Source organism: Chaetodon trifascialis, chromosome 13 (assembly GCF_039877785.1).
Source record: "Chaetodon trifascialis isolate fChaTrf1 chromosome 13, fChaTrf1.hap1, whole genome shotgun sequence".
NCBI classification, from domain to species: Eukaryota; Metazoa; Chordata; class Actinopteri; order Chaetodontiformes; family Chaetodontidae; genus Chaetodon; species Chaetodon trifascialis.
Genome location: NC_092068.1, coordinates 12,094,887 through 12,115,045, shown reverse-complemented (window position 1 = coordinate 12,115,045; position 20,159 = coordinate 12,094,887). Strand labels below are relative to the sequence as shown.

General features: G+C 40.5%; 1 protein-coding gene across 5 annotated transcripts in view; it reads left to right on the top strand.

Annotated features, from left to right (window-relative positions):
• The window catches only part of LOC139340849 (neurexin-1a-like), a 255,820-nt gene that overhangs the window by 72,070 nt on the left and 163,591 nt on the right, over positions 1-20,159 (top strand). For all 5 annotated transcript variants that reach the window (XM_070976864.1, XM_070976863.1, XM_070976859.1 and 2 more), the window contains 3 exons: positions 11,632-11,933; positions 15,169-15,192; positions 16,307-16,468. In XM_070976864.1, coding sequence (XP_070832965.1) covers positions 11,632-11,933; positions 15,169-15,192; positions 16,307-16,468 — 488 coding nt within the window. The remainder of the gene's footprint in view (positions 1-11,631; positions 11,934-15,168; positions 15,193-16,306; positions 16,469-20,159) is intronic.

Here is a 20,159-nt window from a genome sequence, read left to right as displayed (position 1 = left end):
AAAAGGAGCTGTGCACAACCCCGAACTGCAGGGCTCTTTGTTCCCTTTTCTTGTCTGAGTAAGAAAGAGCGGAGGTGGCATGCTGGGAAGATTTGGTTTAGATTCAGGATACATTTATCTCAAGTTCACCTCACTGCACCTGAAAGAACTGGTCCTGACAGACAGGCCACTTCGCCAGTGTCAGAATATGAAAAGCATGAATGAACAATCTGATCTCATTGTGTTGACTTTGGAATGGAAAGAACAAAAGTATGTATGTGTGGCAGTGCAAGACATGATGCTAGGAAGCAGAGACAAAGGAAAATGCTTTTCCCTCGCATTTTTTTGTTGTTTGTCAGTGTAAATTAACAAAATTTAAATTCTACTTCAAAGTAAAACCACCATCCAAAGTTCTGGGCTACCAGTGATTTTAACTAAATTTAACTTCTTCTATACTTGCATTGGGCATAACTGATGCTGTATTTGGACTTCTCTTGTCATACCATCATCCTGGAGGAAATGAAGGTTATGGAAGTGACCCAGATGATGATGGCTTTTCAAATTATATGGTTTAATTAGTTTTGGCAGCTCATAAAATACACCAGTAAGTGTTTCCGCCACAGCTGATGAAGTAGTTTTACTTTTATTGAGGTCTGAGTGCCACTGGCATACGAGGTAGCAGTAAATCTTTGGTCGGAAACTTCACATCACTCACTTTTGCATTTCCAACCGAGCAAATACTGTACCACAGAGCGTTTTTCACTCATGATAGAGGTGAACATTTGGCAACAAAATCTATTTGAGTTCTCTCCTTCTTCTCTCTGTTCCTCAGAGTTAATCCATACCGTCTTTCATATTACAGATAATAATAAAGGCATGCTATGGACGAGATTGAAGCTGTACATAACTATTTCATGACTATGACTACATAACTATTTCAGGAACATCTTTTTATGTTGTACTTATGTTTGCATTGGTAAGTTGTCCTAAGTGTTAAAGTACTATATGAATGAAACTGAGCAAAAACAATTAGTTTGAGTATCCAAATGGCAGGTAATAGCAGTGTAATTCCTTGCTAGTGCGATAAACAGTCCTACCAAGGACAAACTGAAGCTTTGTAGCTCCAATACTTAAGTTGATGTATGCATTGTCTGGGCAATGAGGGATGAGCATTGAGGATAAGGATAAGTGAGCGTCTTTGCTGATGTGTCTGGGTGTCTGCTCACTATCAAGGATTCATGCTGTGTCAGACAGAGTGGATCTCAGAGCTGAGAGCTGGGAAGACAAGAGCAGGTCTGCACAGAAATCTTCCCAAGACACGCTGGCAATGTAATTAGCACATGAATTATTTCTGTGCAATGGCATGCCTCAGTGCCTCTTGACTTTGCTGTTGTCTGAGGAATGTTTCCATGTATATGGCCCAATTTAGACGTCTGCCAAATGCCAGTCCTTTACAGTCAGACACTGTTTCTCCTGCTCTAGTAATCAAAAGTGGACAGTAAGCTCTGCTGCTCTCCTGCGGTGTGCACTTTAGGTCTGTGCTGGCAACCTTGACAAGGGTACATTCAAATTGAGCAGCTTGTTAAGTTGCTTATGGCAATGATTTACTGGCGCTTGCACATTTCAAATGGGGCTCATTCAGACAGAAACCTGCTATCAAACATTACTATACACCTGTTCATGCAGTTCATTGGTTTGATGGTAAATAATCACTCATATATTACCATCAGTTATGATAAATTAGTGCTGATGTGTTCATTACATTTCCTACAGGAGGAAAAAAGAAATAATGTCTATAGCCCCCTGCTCTTAAATATATGTATAGTTAAGCGAAGTGGTAACTATATATTAATATCAAAATGCTTCTCTTTTGATGAGGATATTGATCCCCCATCTCTCCAAGGCTTACATTATTATCCCCTGGATTTACTCTGTAGAAATGGATTGGGCTTTGCAGATTAGTATTCAGCACATTGCACTCCCTCTTCACTGTAATGCTGTTGTGATTCTGTAATGGGCTGAGAGCAAATGAGAGCCCTGCAGCTGGAAGTGTGCTGTTTAGTATGTGTATTCATACAGTGTTTGTTTTCCTGAGTACATGGGCTTTCACATGCATATTTGTCTGTCTATGAGAGTTTGTGTTTACAGCTTTTTTTCTATTTTGATGTCCTCTTAGATTTAGTTGCCTCTTGTTGGATCTCGCTTTTTCGAAACTCGAAGAACCGGAGAGACTTTGCTTGTGTTACCCTTTCCCTGCTCGGTGCGTCGGATAAAAAGAGGTTCCTGTGTATCGTCAAGAGATTGACTACCTTGTCTCTTCCCAGGCCCATTAAGTCCTCAAGATGCTGCTTTTGGGGGAGTTATTTGTTAAATCCACTCCACAGAAATGTTCTTGTTGGTGGGGGTGTGCACCAAAAGATCTAGTTTAATGGCCCAGCTGCCAACTATAAATGTCTGCCCGTTTTTATCTCAGACGTATATTTGATCTCAAGAATCTTCAGTAGTTTTAAACAAGAAGCCTTCTCCACATTTCCTATAATCCCTCTGGTGATGCTCGTAGAGCCCTTTCAACAGAGTATCTAAAGCATGCACACGCACATGCACACACACAGGCTATCACCATTGTGTTGCAAAAATATGTGATTCATGTGGAAACAGTTTGTTCTGTGTAATTGTGTTTTCAATGCTATCAAATATCTTAAAAGCAAAATTAGATGTTATTGCAGAGTGGTCAGTTTGAATAAAATGAAATATTGTCTCTGGCATGCAGATTAAGGTGACCAGTGAGCCTGCACGTAATACATTGTTTTGTAAGCTGTCTGAGACACTTGTTCTGCCAAGAGGAAATTGCAGTTTGTAATGTAGACATTGCAGATGTGTTTTTATTAGAATTTCATCCAGTTTATGTGTCAAGGGTATTCAGGAGAAGATACTAGCATGTGTGTGTGAGCGTGCATGCATCCGTGGCATTGTATGTGGTATGTTTGCTGTCATGCATGCATGAATGTGTGCACAGGTGTGTGCGTCATCAGTGGTGCGATGCCATTTACAGCTGTGGATGAGGTGGTTTCGTGCTCTTGTGGCAGCTGCTCCCAGAGGAGGCCTGCCCACGCACCTGATTGAGACACTGCCAATTAGAGTGAGCAGACATGGACTGTGTGATCTGGCTGACACGCACTAAAATGACTGTTTGAGTCGCTGCTAGAGCTAAATTTTATTAGATTTTATTGGCTGGATTCCAGCACTCAACCCCTCCCTGCACCCCCCAAACTATTACTTCATTCTTTAGAGGCTTATAGTACGCATCAGCATGATGCCATATAACCTTTGCAATGCTATATATGTCACATTTTCATGCTTTATTAGAGAGAGTTGTTGACATAGATTGTGGCTATTAATAACAGGATGTAGCTCTGACCTTCATTTGTGCCTGCCAGCAAGCTAATATTTAGTTTTTGTTAAGTTCCACTCCTCAGCAAAATTGCATAAGCAACTTATTAATCTTTAGAAAACTAAATTGATAGGAGCAGTGGGAGAAGTGAAAAAAGTCAAATTTTCTATGATAACATAGTATATACTGTACATGATGACTTACTGTAAGATCAATCTTTTAGGTTATTAGTCATTGTGCTGTGTATTGTTATATGTCACCCAATATCACTATAATAAAAATACATGCCACAATTGTAAAAATATCCTTGACATCATCTGTATCTTTGTCATCACTGTTATATTTAATAGTATACAGCACGTTTTCATGTTGCCCTACTCTAATATTCAGCATAGTGGCATGAAACATAGAGCAATGAGGAAACAGTCTAATGAGGCATCTTTCACCCTTTCTACTTCATCTGGATGAGTTTCTGGAGGAAGTAAAAGATGCCTTCTACCTGCAGTCCCTGTCGCCAGCTGTAAAGCCGGGTGTTATCTGTGGTGCTGTTGGCAGCAGCTGTGTGGAAATCGTTTGGTGTGGTGGTTGCCCTGCGTAACTGTGTAAAAACCACAGAATATGGAGATCATTTACAGGACCAAATTCACCCTGTGTGAAAACAGTTTTGTGTTTTGGTGTTTCCATATTCCAAGAGGGCAGTGTCACCACGAACTCATACACAGAAATTCAGTGGTTTCAGGATTAAATGCAGTGTGGTTTAGTTGGATTCTGAGAAGCAGAATGTGTTGAAGTTTCCACTTCCTTAAAGAAACTGGAGGCTTCGAGTGTTTCTTGCCAGATATGGTTCGGGATGCAGCTTGACAGACATGAGGATTTAAGTTGTTGCAAAGGCAAAAATATTTGTACTCCTTATGACAGTCTTGATGTTGCCGTATCTGTTGGTGGTTCCAATATTTTGTCCCAACACTCTTCTCTAAATATGAGATATACAACTGAAAATGCTTTTTGAATAAAACACACTGAAACAAAGAAACAAATGTAAGCAACAACAAAATGGACCAAAATTAAACTTTAAGAATACATTATTAGCTTGATATAAAGTCTATGAAATTTTACCTGCCCTTCAAACAGAATAAATGTTATTAGGGCTATCAAATTTAGACTGCATTTTTAACTCCAGGCCACTAGGGGGACTAATATGTGAGGATCCACCTGTGCTGCTTCTGGGTCGAGTAGCGCACGTAGCGCATCATTTGTTGGTTGTACTGGGAGAGGAAGGGAAGGTTTCTTTGCCATAGTCATATGGCTGCATTTCTGCCCTAGAAAAATTATATTTTATGATATATTTTATATATGATATATTATATTACATCAGCTGTCTGTGAAGTCACAGTGTGTAAAAACGGCTGGCTTGATCACAATGATGCTGCTCTTAATTATGGTTCACTTGAATAGAATATCGTTATGAGAGTGTCAGACAATTAAAGTTATATCACCCAACTCAAACTAAGTGGCTTTCATTCTGTCTAATTCACCGGTGCACACATTTGCACACAAATTGATGTACACCTTGACTGAGTCAGTTTTCAGAATACAAACCACATTTTCTAATAAGTGCCTAATGACAATTGACAAGCTGAATAGCGAAGCCAATTATGAGTAAATGTACTGTGGACGAAGTGTTTCTGCAGACTGACACGGGGGAGGGGGCTCTCTCTGAGCGTGGCAAGACATCCTTCATACTGTGAATGTAAATGACACTGTATGTTAAGCTAGCACAGTATGGTGTCTGACAGAACTTGGTACGTGCAAGCTCACATGCGTCCACACATGCTGACTCCTTCAGTTAAGTGCCTGGATACATTTAACTGAGCTAATTGAGGCTTTCTCGCCCCTTCCTGCTGCTCTGTCAACACGACCAGCAACAAAAACAATCTGCTCCACAGATTTTTTACTTTTATTGCAAACATAAAAAAAATAAAATAATAAAATAAATAAATTCCCAGCAACAAGAATTAATATGAAATACAGCAATCAATGAATTGGGAATGCCTACCTTGCGAGTGGAGAGCAGTTTGAGACATTTTTATTAAGTCTTTTGAATGGTGTGATAATCATGTAATAAAATGTGTTCTCAAAGAATGCAGCACTTCAGAAACTCTTCTCTCTGTCATAACGTAAGAGGCTTAGGCCGGCTTCATGACGCTAACTTCCTATCATTTTAATAGGCTGCCAGACACTAACTTCTGTATCATTTTAATAGGCTGCCAGTCAAACAAGGAAACAGAGAGTGAATGGGAACAGAGTCAAATCCAGTGTCAGTCTTACAGCTTTGCCACAGACGATTAAAGAACTTTGGTCTCCACATTGCGTGGCTTTACTGTCCAGTTTTATTTATGGCCCATCTAGTGCTCAAGAATCAACAGGTGCTTCTTTAGAAGTGTCTTACTTTTCTTTTTTTCTCCTTCCGAACTGTGAACTCCTTCTGAACCGTAGAAAACTGAGGGTGGCACAAGCTCTTTTTGCTTCAGCTTGTTACTGAAGAAGGGTATTTCTAGTGATGCGATGAGGGTGGGTGTTAGTGAGATCTCTGACAGGGAAACAGTGATGTAGAGTTAGTCACAGTTAATGCTGGGGACTGTCATCATGAACAAGATGACGCCATTGGAGATGGGCAACATAATTACCCTGTCTGTTTTAGCAATGCCTACAACACTCCTTACTCCAGCTCCCTAAAATATCACTACTGTCCCTGGAGGACAATCATATTTTTGTCATTAATAATGATATGAGCTGGATTTTTTTTTTTTTTCAATGCATTACGTGTGAAATGGATTCAGCGGCTGAAAACAAATGAGCGTTTGAACTGATGAATAATGGTGCATTTCTGTAATTTCCCCATCATTTCACCTTTTGTTTGTCTTGGTGTCGTTGACAAATGTATTACTTACATCATGTGGTCAGAAATGTCACAGACGGGAAGAATGGCAATTAAAATCAAACCTACCCGTGACGTTCATTTCACAGGTAATTTTTCTCATCTCCTGCTGAGTCTGTTTCAGACTGTTGTGTCATGATTTGATGTTGACAGGCAGCGTGCTCCCCTGGGTGGCAAGCTAATTTAAAAAGCAGCCATAGAGTAGCAGATGCCAGATTAGTGTCAGAGCAAAGTGAGTGATGAGGAGCCTCCTGGTTGCTCAGGCACACGCTGGCACTGTTGTACGTATGCTCATGCTTGTGGCCCCTTGGTGCTTCATAATAAATGAGCGATTTAGTTCAACATACTCAGCAGACATTTATGCTGCCTCCTCTCTTTTTGCAGCGAGGTATACCTAGCTGTTTGTCGAAGCTTCATGCAGCATCATGCCTCTTTGACTCCTTGTGACACTAATTTAATTTGAGTGGCGAATAATTGTATTACTTCCATCAATATGGGGAGTTAGTTCTGCACCACAACCGCAAATGTAATGTGACCACAGAGAATGCGGTTTCTGAATGGCACTAATAGTTATTTGCTATTGATTAACAATTATTTGTGTAGCAAGCGACAAATTTAGGACAGAGCAGGGGAAAGTCAGTGTCAAAACACAGTCATATCTACCACATCTATCATAAAGCTAAGAAAAGAAAATGCTATTTAAAACATGTTCTGTTAATGGTGAATTTCGGAACGTATGAACATCTCGGTTGTTGGCGAACACACCGATGTTCTGTTTTTGTTCAGAAAGGGGTTGAATGACTCAGAACAACAGACTGTGACAAGTTTTTACCTATGTGTCTATTTATGGCCTTTCCCTGGGAGTCACACTTTCACTGTGTTCGTGCCTTTTTCTGTCATCTGTTCTCTGAAAACAGACTAAAGGAGCTGGCTCTCATCCATGTTCCCATTGATGACTCAAGGGCATTAAGGTGCCGGCACTTTGCTGTAGTTTGATTGACTGTACACCATAGGACAGCCCGGAGAGACAAGTGGGACACACCCAAATACCCAGGAGAACAAAATGACAAAACAGTAGTCTTCGTCAAGAGCAAGTCGCCTTTTTTTTTGTTTTGTTTTTGTTTGTTTTGCAGGAAAATGACACATCTGAGTGGCACATCTGCGGCTAGATATTAACATTGCAGGTTGCTGTGCCTGCTGTGATCCTGTGTCTGCAAGTGTACGTACTGCTCCCCACTTGTGTTGCTACTGCCTTCCTTTCAACGCTCACAATTATACAGTGACTGCACAAAATATTCAGGATACTCTTTGCATATACTAGTCTAATGAGGTGAATTCAGGTGGAAGCCATTATCCCTTTTAAGTATATGTAAATGGGATAATTGTCAGAAACGTCAGATTTTACTTTCAGCATGTGCTTCCTCCTCAAGGGGGTGGGCTGTGTTTGATTTTAGTAGTCAGTATTTTACATGATCCTGCTACACGCCATCATGCAAACCAGTCCTGCTGTCAGCATTTGTTGTGCCGTTATCTGTTTTTGCGGTGGGGGCTCTGCCAGTCACGGTCATGTAATTTGAAAAATAAGATATTTTACAGTATACATGACGGTAAAGCCAAATCATTAAAGTTTAAGCAGTATTATACATACATATATATTAGATTATTTTAGATTTTCTCGCTTTCAGCCACTTTCAGCTCACTCATCTCAAAGCTTATGCCGATTTTATACTATATGTTAGGTGCAACATAGCTAAGAGTCAGAGCTACTGTTAAAGCAACACTAATCCGTTCTCAGAACGCTTTATAATAGTCTCATCTTCACTAGTTTGCTATATTTAATGTATTTGAAATAAATCCAGCCACATTCATTTAGAGTCATGTTTCTGGTCAGCCAATGAGCCTGATATGCCCTTGTCCTTGAGCTCTGTTTTTGCCTCTGTAGACTCTTATTTAAAACTTAATAGTACAGTGTAGAACTGGGGACAGCTCTGAGAGCAGGGTTGAAAAATGCTTTGTGATGCACTGCCTCTGGTGTGTCAGCGCCACCACTGGGCCAAGCAAAGCTAAAGCAGTTACAGAGAAACTACACATTAAATTATCTCTTTTTCACTGTACACATTATCACATAGAACAAAATTAGCTTGTATGTGTTCTTGAGATACAGTCCAGTCCATCTACAACACCCACACAGTGACTCTCTCAACTGTCTCGGGGCCATAAATGTGTAGCTTCTCATGGCTGGTTAGCACTGGCTACCCCTCACCCTCCCCTCAATAAGAACATTTTCATATCTACGTGAATCTCAAGGCCATATTTGGCATTCAAGTATTATGAGGTCTGTTGCCTGTAGTGGTCAAAAACACTTAATGCAGCTTTATTTATGGATGGTAAAACTGAAAGAACCATACCAGCTAAAGACAAATACAGGGTTTATGCCGGCCAAGCACTTACATGGAATATAGTGTGAATTAGAAGAGTAGTCTATTAGCCAGATATGGAGAGCCAGCTGTGTGCTTGTGCGCTGACTGCCATTGGTGGCCAGATGGAAGTTTGAGTGCTAGCTTGGCCTGACACTTGACTTGGCTGAGACCCTGATGGTGAAATGCCTCCAAATGCTAAATGTCTAAAGATTGACAAGTCATGCTTTGCCAGCATCACTATCATTGTAAAAAATAAAAAATAAAAAAATATGTCTTCAATTAAAAAACACCCATTTATTTTTCAATTTTATTTGTTTTCTTTATGCTGCAGCTGAGCACAGACTGATGCCTGTTGTTCTGCTTCATGTAGTCCTACATATGTTTACATCAGAGTTCAGCAGACCACTGGTGTTTGAATGGAAAAACGATTCTAGAAGGAGACGTGTTCTGAAACTGCCTCTGGGCTGAGCCCCAAGAGTTGTAAATTCCTAACAACGGCCCTGCTGCGCACACACAATTCATTCTCCATTGGTTGGGGAATTAACTGTGAAGTGCAGGCATGGGGGTGTGTGGAGAGAGAGATGAGAATGACCCCAAACTATTGGCTCTATTTGTTATGTGGTCGCTGAGCTTGTGGAGCGGGGAAGGGTGGGTTTAGTGAAGAGGGTAGAGGTCTCTCATTTTCACTGATACGTGGCTCAGACATTGAGGGAATGAACAAAGAGTGGTGAGATCCAGTCAACTTCAATTACGGCCCCTTGCACTGTTCCCAGAGGTGCACTATAGTGCCTTTAAGGGGGAATCAATGAGGTGACAAATTGTTGTGGACAGCAACCCCTTTTATTTGTTGTGTTGTTGTATGCATGCCTGGATGCTACTCTAAACGTGTGTGTGCGCGTGCACTTGAATGTGTGTCTGTATTTCTCTGGCAAGCATATATAAATGTGCAGCGCTCTCCATTTATGATAATTGAATGCTTTGGTCCATTTGTGTTTTGGTGGTTTATTTTCTGCTAGTGGCTTTAATGGCTTGTTATCCGTCTAAACCTGTTTTTAAACGCTTTCTAATGGGTGTTCACATGCATCACCCTCCGACGCTCAGCGCCACTCTGTTTTTATCTGACGCGTACATTATTAAGGTTTTTCTCAAGCTTTGTCCACACACTGTCATATCTGAGGATGTCTGATGACTGATGAGTGCAGACCTGCTTGAGCACACTGAGAGACATATGAAGCTAAATTAATTGTGTTTCTAAGTCTTTTTATGTTGGGAGGAGTCCATATGAAGCTGTCACACGGATGCTTTCTGCTCTAACATTTGTATTGTGGGAGATCGGCGGTCAGGAGTAAATACAGTACTGGTGTTGCAGGTATAGGTAATGCAACTCAAGGTTTAAGAAAGTGACAAACAAGTGAATGTATTAATAAACCTTTATACACCAGATATTGATTTGTAGAAGTGTAAAGATATTGATTGACATCTCCACAAAGTCACAGCAGTCCCTGTTCAAATGTAGTTGGTACTTGGAGATATAACATAAATGTTTGCGTGTGATTTTAATTTCCCATCGGATTTCATGACTTATTATTAACTGGTAGTTTTCCAATGAAGACCAAAGCTTGTATAGATATCAGTCCAGCAAGTAAAAATGGACAGCTGACTACTGTGGTCCATTTATCTGTGTAAAGGTAAAAAGACATCTCAGTCAGTGTTTGCTTAGCCTGTGGTCTGTGTTAGTTCAGAGGCTTTACAGTGTTTTCTGTTGCTGAGGGGTCATATTGTTGAGCTTTTCTTGTTTGTTTTCAGTACTCCAGTTTTAAATGTGTGTGAGCACATCTCTGTGTTGGCTGGCTGAAGAGTGTGTGTAGACTTTAAATTACCTGGTGACAGTAAAGCATATCACGTAATTGATTTAAATGCGTGGCACAATATGATTTTATATGATGCTGTCATAGGGTGCTGTCATATCATATTATTTCACGCACATGTGCCTAATTATTGCTTGCAAATGTGGTGTCAGACCAGACGGACTGACCGGATGTGCACTATTCTCAGATCTTCTTATGAAGCTGGTGAAAAATAACCAAGACTGTTAGTAAGTTAAGTGCATTAAGTTAACTTACGTATGTGAAATGAAAGTCAGCATTTTGCCATTGCACATGACCAGAACAACAGTCTCCTGGGTGAAAGCCCTGTGTTTGACCCTTTGTTGCTCTTTTATGCTGTCACATGACTTCCTCCTGTGCTCCCTCCTAATTACTATTACCACAAGAGGTCGCCACCCAACAATAAGCATATTTGGGTCATAATAACATACATGCACAGACAACATGTTTTTGGGGGGCTCTGGTTTGAGAATACTGTATGGGCATGTTCATGATAGCCATGTAGAGCAGCTGTAGTCTACAACTACATGTTGATGTTGTGGGGAGTCCTTGTTGTTCCTCAGCCTTGATCGCAAAGAAACAATAGCATGAGAAAAGAGAACACAGTGCTGTAGTGTTTTTATATGAGGAAGCAGTAAAGGACCATGTCAGCATTATGTGGCAGGTAGACCTTTACTTAGTGCGTCATGTGAAGTAAAGGAATAGCATTTGTCTAGTACTGTACATGCAATTCCTGTGACATACCATAGGTAAGACATAATGCAGTGTTATGCTCTACACAGCTGTGTTTTCTGGCTAAGGTAGGTACTAGTTGGTCATTGAAAGCTTGTAAGCATATCTCCATGTGTACCCGCCATCACATTTCAGCTTGCCATCTCTCTCCAATTTCAATGTGTTTATTATTAATCCAACATTTTTGAGACTTTCTTTCCCATTTTTTTTCTGACAACTTCCCAACAGGCACCCCCAGAGACCAAGATATTAATGCAACACATTTCTCTTTCTTTGTCTCCTCAGGAAAAGAAGAGTATGTTGCAACCTTCAAAGGATCTGAGTTCTTCTGCTACGACTTGTCCTTGAACCCGATTCAAAGCAGCAGTGATGAAATCACATTGTCATTCAAAACCCTACAGAGGAATGGACTGATGCTGCACACGGGCAAATCAGCTGATTACGTCAACCTGGCACTGAAAAATGGGGCTGTCTCACTCGTCATTAATTTGGGGTCTGGAGCCTTTGAAGCTCTTGTGGAGCCAGTCAATGGGAAATTTAATGACAATGATTGGCATGATGTCAAAGTAACAAGGAATCTACGTCAGGTAACAGTACAGAGGGTGATGCAGAGACTCAGTAAATGAATCAAAACAAATGCACTTAAATCATTACCATCATACAATATATTATTTTTTCCAGACATTGTAATTGGATTGCTAAATTGAATCATGGTGGTGTATGGTGGAGATACAACAGAACCGCAAGTGAGCAGGGACATCTAGATGTGATCAAGACATCTATTCAGTTACAATTTGAGGGAGGAAAGAAAGACATTGCTTTAAAACAGCATTCAAATTATTTATGCTTATTCAGATGTTTGACAACAAATTAGTATTTCTTTAGGTTTAATGTGTTCTACCAGTTAGAGGTTTTACTTTTTTCAATATTCAAGAAAAAAAAAAAGTCTCAACTGTGTCTCAACTGTATCAACAGAATACTTACATGAAGTGGTTTGATTTTAGTTTGCCAGTGTTTGTTTATATGTTAGTACAATTATTGAGCATTTACTTCTGGTAAGGATATCACCATTGAGGGATTATTTCCTGAGATAAGAGAAAAGCATTTTGTCATTAAGAACAATTTGGACTTTGAAAATAGTACAATTGTCACTATAAGAACATATGAAAAGCATAACTAAATTAAGGGTTAAACTTTGGGATCAAAGTTCTATGAGCACGTGTAAAATCCTTTAACTGGAACTATAGGCTCCAATGGGTTCTCCTACATGGTCTTGAGGACTCACCTCTGCTTTAATATGACTATTAAGTGACAGTTTGACCTGGACTGCACAAGATTTCTTACATTAGACTTCTTTAGAAATCTCATTCAGCGGCTTGAACCGGTTACATTTGTGAACCACAGAGGACATCAGATAGTGTCATTTGTCTGTGGCAATGATACTCATCAATGGGGGACTGGCCTGCCAGCCAAAATTTGTTCTTGCCTGATTCTCACCAAGAGTAGAGGAATCAGATATAGCCAGTATAATCAGTATAAAGCTGAGCCTTTGGCCGTAGAGCATGTGCATACACATCCACCTGCAGGAACAGATTGTCCTGGCATGTAGAGTGAAGCTACAGAGGTCTGTGAGTGTTTGTTGCATTGTAAAGATTAACTACGACTGATTTGTACCAGGCCAACATACAATATACTAAATGGTGTAAGGGTGCAGCTGCCACTCTGCTAGTGGCAGACCGCCCATGGACATGACAGCAGTGCCAGTCTGTTGGACTCATGATCTGAGTGGACCAAATGATCTGAATAGACCAGAGGCTTGCTGAGGCACACTTCAACACTTTCTCAGTGGCTTTCAACAATAACAACTGGCTCTCCCATGTCAGTTGATGTGTGCCACCACTGAGACAGTTGATGGTTGGAATTTCACATCCCTGCTGGCAAAAAATTGCCACAACTATGGCAGTATCCTCACCACTGCTTCCATTTGCAGTAGGCTGATGTGTTGTCTGTTACTACAGGATATTGGTTTTCCTCCAGCACTCCAGGGCCTAATTGGCCACAGGTGGAAGAGCATTGGCAACGTGGCATTTAGGATCTAACCCAAGGTGCACAAACCACTGCTGCAGGTGTGTCATGCCTTTGGGCCCAGTGGCTACATAGCAGGATTCTACTGTATCATTTCCACAGCTGCTGTTCATGTGGTTTCAAACACTCTGTACCGAGTCCTGCTCCACTTGTAGGTATAGGATGAGTTTGCTGGGACAGCAGGAACTCCTCTTTCAGTTGACTGACGATTGTAATATGAAATGTGTAAAAGTCCAAGAGGGGCCTCATGTTCCTGGTCTTCAGCCCCGAGCCAGTCAGTCTAGTGTGGGAACAAATAGCACTCTTTCCCACAGAAGACAAGATGTTGTGTGTTAGTGGCTCCTTTGTCCAGTTTGAGAGGCTTAACAGAACATGGCTGACTGGCCTGATTTCTATCATTGGTCCCAACCTCTTGGTCCTTTGCATCATTCAGAGAAAAATCCAGTGCTGCTGCTCTAAATCAATCTAGACGATTGGGATGCTCTTGGAAGTTGTTAAGATCCTATGTGGTTGGTGCAGATCACTTGCCAATGCCAGTAGGAAAGGAGAAGCATTGTGTCATGGAACTGAAGAAACCAGGATGTCTTGGAGCAGGATGTCATCAAGGTTAGAGTTGAGTGAAGGTTAGGTTCAGCATCTTAAGGCCGTCAACAAGTGGATGCTTTTAATGACCTTACGTAGACTGTGGCCTCAAAAATACTGTAGCTCTTCAAATTTGCCAAGCAATCACGTAGAACATGTTAGACCCTTTAGTCTGTGATAAGTAGAACAGCACACATTTCTGTCTGTGTACCCTACAGTGTCAAACAGATTATTTTGACCTACATAGAAGATTTCTAAGGACAGTCAGTCAAAGCTTTACAAATACATTAAGACAGCATCTTTAGATTTGTTCGTGCTCATTTGGTGGGAAACGTTTGTCTCCACCTCAGCACCATAGCTGCTTTCTTTGCATAATCAGCAAATTGATTATTGGCAAACCTAAGGATTTGGTCAGCTTGAACATTCACTGCATTCAAATTGTGAAAGACAACCAAGCATATTGAGTGCATGCTCTGTGGGGGAATCAAAATTGCCATCCTCCTCATTCTGTGTCAGGGTCTTCTTTGCTTTGTCTCATTGCAGTAAAGTGATCCTAAAGTTCATCAATAAGACCAAATGGAGGTACAGTGTTGTATCAGCGCCGGACAGTGTGAAACACTGGATTGGTCTCAAGCCTAAAACCAAGTACAAAAGAAGGCAAATACTGGTACCAATAAACGAAATAAAGCTTCAAAATGGTCTTGAACTTGGGACTTTGTTAAAGAGGGTCAACTGATGTGCTTTAGGCATTCTTTCTTATGAACCATTTGATGTCTGTCAATCATAACCTTTTGTAAGGACTTGGGTAAGGGAGTTTTTCTGCTGCTGAATGGTATGATCACATACACAACATGGTGCAAAAACACCATGAGGAGCTTAGGGAGTCAGTGGTTGAGCTCTGGCACCTCCTGTGGAGCATTCTTGTTATTTCCTTGGTCTGCTTTTTTCTTGTTAAACTTATTTTGCCCTTTTTCTCTATGTTACTAACATGCTTTGGAAACTAACATCATTCATGGAATGTGTCATTCTACTAACCAGTATGGTTTTTGCCGTTTAACAATGTACTAACAGTATTGACCATCATATATTATTTGAGTAACAATCGTTATTCTGTTCACAGTTTTTAATTTCCTTTCTCCCCCCTTTTCCACAAAGCACTCAGGCATTGGACACGCTATGGTAAACAAACTACATTGTTCGGTAGATATCATTCTAATTGTTTCTTAGTTTGGGTTTGCCGTGTGTTTCTTTTCTTTCTTTTTTTACTGTAGACGTCATTTACAAAAAAAGGGAAATTGCGGTTGGTACTCTTCTGCTTACTTTTCGAATCCTTTTTAATTTCTCGGTTCATTCATTGGTTTCACCCTCTTTATTTCACTTGTTTCCTGTCCAATTCTGTTTGATCCACCTTTTTAGGAGCATCATTTCAAGCCTTTTGCATCAGGCTGTGGTTAATAATGAGGACCCTCTCCTGTCTGGCTGGCCTGATGCTCTTTGGCTCAGCCAGTTGTATCCCCATTCACTTTGCATGGCATGCACTTTGACTATGTGTTGCAAATGTCACACTGCCCATTTGTCAACATGAATGTGACAGTTGAGCTGTGTTTGTCGTTGGTGCTTCTCTGGTGCTTTCTTATTTCTTTTTGTGGTTTTGTAGTGTACATGAGATTTGCATGCATCTGACACTGTGGCAAGAGTGTCAAAAATACAGATACCCCAATCAAGAATTTGGGAACATTTTCTTTTTGTATGCTTGTAATCAAAAAGAAAACACAAATGCATGCATGTAGTTCTTTTTTTTTTTGTCTACTACCCTCAGTCATTGTCCTATACTAAAAGGTGATTGTGCTTTTCAGAGCATGTGCTCCCTTTCTAACCTAGTAGCACGTTTTGATTTCTTTTCTAGAACTGCTGGACGTGCTAATATGGAATTAAAAGTTAAACTAACCTAGATAACATTCTACTAACACCATTTTTGTGTCTGCTAAAGTACTTTTAAGTTGCAGTAGGGGCAATACTAACACTGTAGTATGGGCAGTTCACTAACTCTCACTAACTAGAACAACATTCCTTTGAAGGCTTGCAGTCTTCCAACTAATCAAACTGGACAAAATAATAATAAAAAAACAAGAAAAAAGACAATGAAAACAGACATGAAAATGGGTTTCAGAAAAAAAAAAACCAACAACATATAGGGAAGTCTGTCATAGACAACAACAAAGAAAGGCAATAACACTGCAGTATATAGGCTGTCTGAGTATAGCGTGTCCTTTCCCTGTGCTTTGTTGTCTAGGTAACAATATCCGTGGATGGGATTCTGACCACCACAGGATATACACAAGAAGACTACACCATGCTAGGCTCTGACGACTTTTTCTATGTTGGAGGGAGTCCTAGCACAGCTGATCTGCCCGGATCTCCGGTTAGCAACAACTTCATGGGCTGCCTCAAGGAGGTAAACACCACTTTTGTGTGCACCCTGATGCTGGTGGGTGTGCAGGATATGACTGCCTTCACCTTAGGACACCAAAACAGGCCCTTCCACCCACACACTGACCTTGTCTCATAATTTACACTTTAGTTTGTTTCTCCTCCTTTCCTCACATAGTCTCACACAAAGTTTATTTTTCTTCTGCCGCCCCCTCAGTGCACTCACAACGTTATACAGACACAGACACACACGTGCATATTGAGGGGTCTGGCGTACTGCACAGTCGCACATGAAGACCTTTGTCTGTGGCTGGAATTCACTCCAGGCTTCAGCTCTGTCAGGTGGGCTTCAAAGAGGAGCAGTGATCCTGAGATCAGGTTTCATTAGCAGTCAGCCAACTGACACAATTAACACTTTACTATTCCTCCACTGGGGAATGTGCAGCACCAGACTGATATCATCTTAGACCACTTACCTAATGACTGACCTTATTACTGTTATGTATGAGGTCAGAAGTAGTGGTATGCCTGTTAACTACTACCTTCAACTTGCTAGAAATGTGCAACTGGGTCATAACTCTCACCTTGAAAAAACAGCACAAAAGCACACAACAAGTTGCAGAAATGCACATCACTGTTTAACATATACTCTGTGAGGTAATGTATTGAATTCACATTTTGGATCTTGGATGCTGCATGGCCCTTTGAATCTGGATCAAGACTTAGAGTATGTCATTTGTCACTCGCCCTTTTACTTACATGTTGTAGTATTCTAGGAGTACATATATATATGCTCTTTTTCCCTAGAGATGAAACAAGACAGGGAGAGGAAGAGGTAATTTTTCCAACAGGAGGTTCATCAGTTATACCTCTCACTTTAAGCTGTACACTAGTATAAATATATATATATATATATATATATATATATATATATTTTTTTTTTTTTTTTTTTTTTGCTGGTTAATAGGGATTCTGACCTCAAGCATTTACTTCAGGAGCCACCAGGGATACACAAAGATATCTACCAGGCAGTCTCCAAAGTACTTCAAAATGATCTGTTCATTTATCTTTTAATTTCAAAAGCTGTTCCCCCTTTCCTTGTCTCTCCTTTTTTCTTTTTTGTACCCTTTCTTGGTCCTTTGGTGTCCTACATTTTGTCTCTCACCTGAAGCGCAGACTGTCATCCTCAGTGAACCTCGCAGAGAGGTCTGAGGCAGCTCTGTTTAATGAGCAGGCCGGGCGCAGACCACATGTCCACATGCCATGTACAGCTCATTACAGTCTGGTTTTTGAGGGGAGTTTCTTCTTTAACGGCATGTCTATGAGGTGCTGCAGATGTGGTGACAAAGGGAATGGGATTAGTGCACCCTGAGCGTGATCATGGTCCCTCAGTGAGCTGCCCTCACTGCTCTTGGTCAGCCTTACCACAGCTGCTGCTCTCTCTGTCCTGAGATCAAAGGTGTAAAAATATGGAGCTTAGCTGGGATTGTTCTCAAGAGATTTCCCCTCTCTTATTTGCTCCTAGGATCATTTAATATTTGATTTTTAGTTTTATTAGACAATGCAGATGCCAATACCAAAAAAAAAGGAAAAAGCCTGAGCTCATACATTGTAAAATCAATAGTTATATTCACTAGGCTTTCAATTTGTTGTTGACGTTTTCGTACACTGACAAGCTCTCTGCATCGCCTCATCCAGCCTTTTGAATTACGCAGAAGTGGTGGTCACCTTCTGTGTTAGGGTTAGGGTTAGTCGTGATAACATATGAGTTGTGTGCTGTGGGCCCTGATGGATGGCGTGTTCCGAAGTGGCTTCTTGCAGCACTCGTGTGCAGATTCCAGACTGAGTCGCCACGCCTGCTGTTGGTTCTGATGGCCAAACAATCGGTGGTGCAGTAATAGCTCAGTTGTCACAGCCCTAGCTTGATGACAAATTAGTGCAGCACTACTAGTACAGCACCAGTTGTAGCTCAGACCAAAGCTCCTTTGACTCTGAAAGGTACCCTTTGTCTTGATTATAAAGAACTGATCTGGGGTTATTGGCTGTATCTGTTGTACCTTTACTCTACATGACTTAAGTCCATCTCCTATTCCTTTACTCCTTTTAGATGATTTCTTGTCCATGGAGATTCTTGTCAACTTACCCTTTTAATCCAGTTCTGTTTCCATGAAATCTTTAAAACATTTGTTTTTGCCCTCAGTCAAATTTTTTTATTTATATATATAAGGAAGATAAAGATGTGGGTATAAAAGCCTGCCATTATCTATGTCCTGTTTTCCTTGTAGTTAAATGCACTCGGATACAGTCAGTCACAAAGCATTTACAAGAAACTAAGCCTCAGTTTACCTAATTCTGATGCACCGCTGTGAGCTCCATCTACCTGAACAGTTAGACACAGTAGATCTGACTCAGTGATAAACATAATGCTCCATGCAAATGCAATCCCATCGGAGGTGTCCCCGTTTTCAGGTGAACGAATAAATAGCATGAGGCAGTGTTTTCCACAGCTGTAACTCATTTGATTTGTCCCGTTGAAAACAATATAGATTTACCATTAGAACTCTTTTGTTATGTAAACACATATGCTTACTAACCAAAAATGGAATCTAAGTGCAATCTGTCACTGGACAACCTTATCTTCCAATTAGTAGAGCTGGAGCTGTGTGGAAGAGTTCATTGAGTTGGCTTTCCCCCCCTGGGGGGCAGCTGTTAAACATTAATTGTTCCCTCTGCCTTTGTTATTGACAACTTTGCATTTAAATTCTCAGTTGTCTTCACAATACTTGCTTTGCAGACTGATTGACACATTACATTAAAGCACCGTGTGTGTGTATATGTGTGTGTTTGTGGTGAGGTCATTCTGAAATATCATAACCACACTGATGCTTTAATGAAAAAGTTTTGACATTCACCAAAATGTTAATTAGTTTCTCATATGGAAATTGGATGTAACTAGATGAAGGGACTCTTCCTATTACAGCTGCACTTACACTAAACACTCTTTCATTATGGAGATTGGATAATGACGAGGTTATGGCTGTCTATAATTTTTTGACTGTTGGTAATTACACAAAATGACATGCAATGCAGCCCTACACACATTGTAGCTGTTTCTTGTTCTATAGAGATATGTTTTGATCAATGTTTTGTATATTTACTTCACAAGCAGAATTTCCTATGCCTCTTATGCTGCCTTTATATAACTATGGAAATTATAGGTGAGTTTCAGACACAACAGTAAATAAAAAGGATCAGGTTGGCAACCTAGTTGGTTGATATTTGTGCTGTACCATGTAATAATGATTCCTGCCTGTGGTTAATTGGTCTTTTAATGACACTACATTACATTCTTTGTAGTGGTTTGCTACTGTCTGTCACTTCTGCTCTTTAGTGCTACAACACTTGGCATCTCAAAGGTCACTGCACTAATTCACTTCATTTAGATAAGCACTCTGATGCCAAACCCTGTCTGGTTTACAGTGTCTGAGACTATAAACTGGTATTTATATGAGAGTTGAGATTTTTGCATTTCATCATTTTCCTAAATTGTACAGTATACTGTATGTCACACTGTGTATGCGCTTGTGCTCATTTGTAATTTGCTTTAGAGAGGTATATCTATCATCTGCTGACTTTTATTCTAATCACAAGCTCCAACAGGGGCCTTAATCAGCATTTTACACCACACCTGTAATCAAGGCAGCAGTTTAGATTTA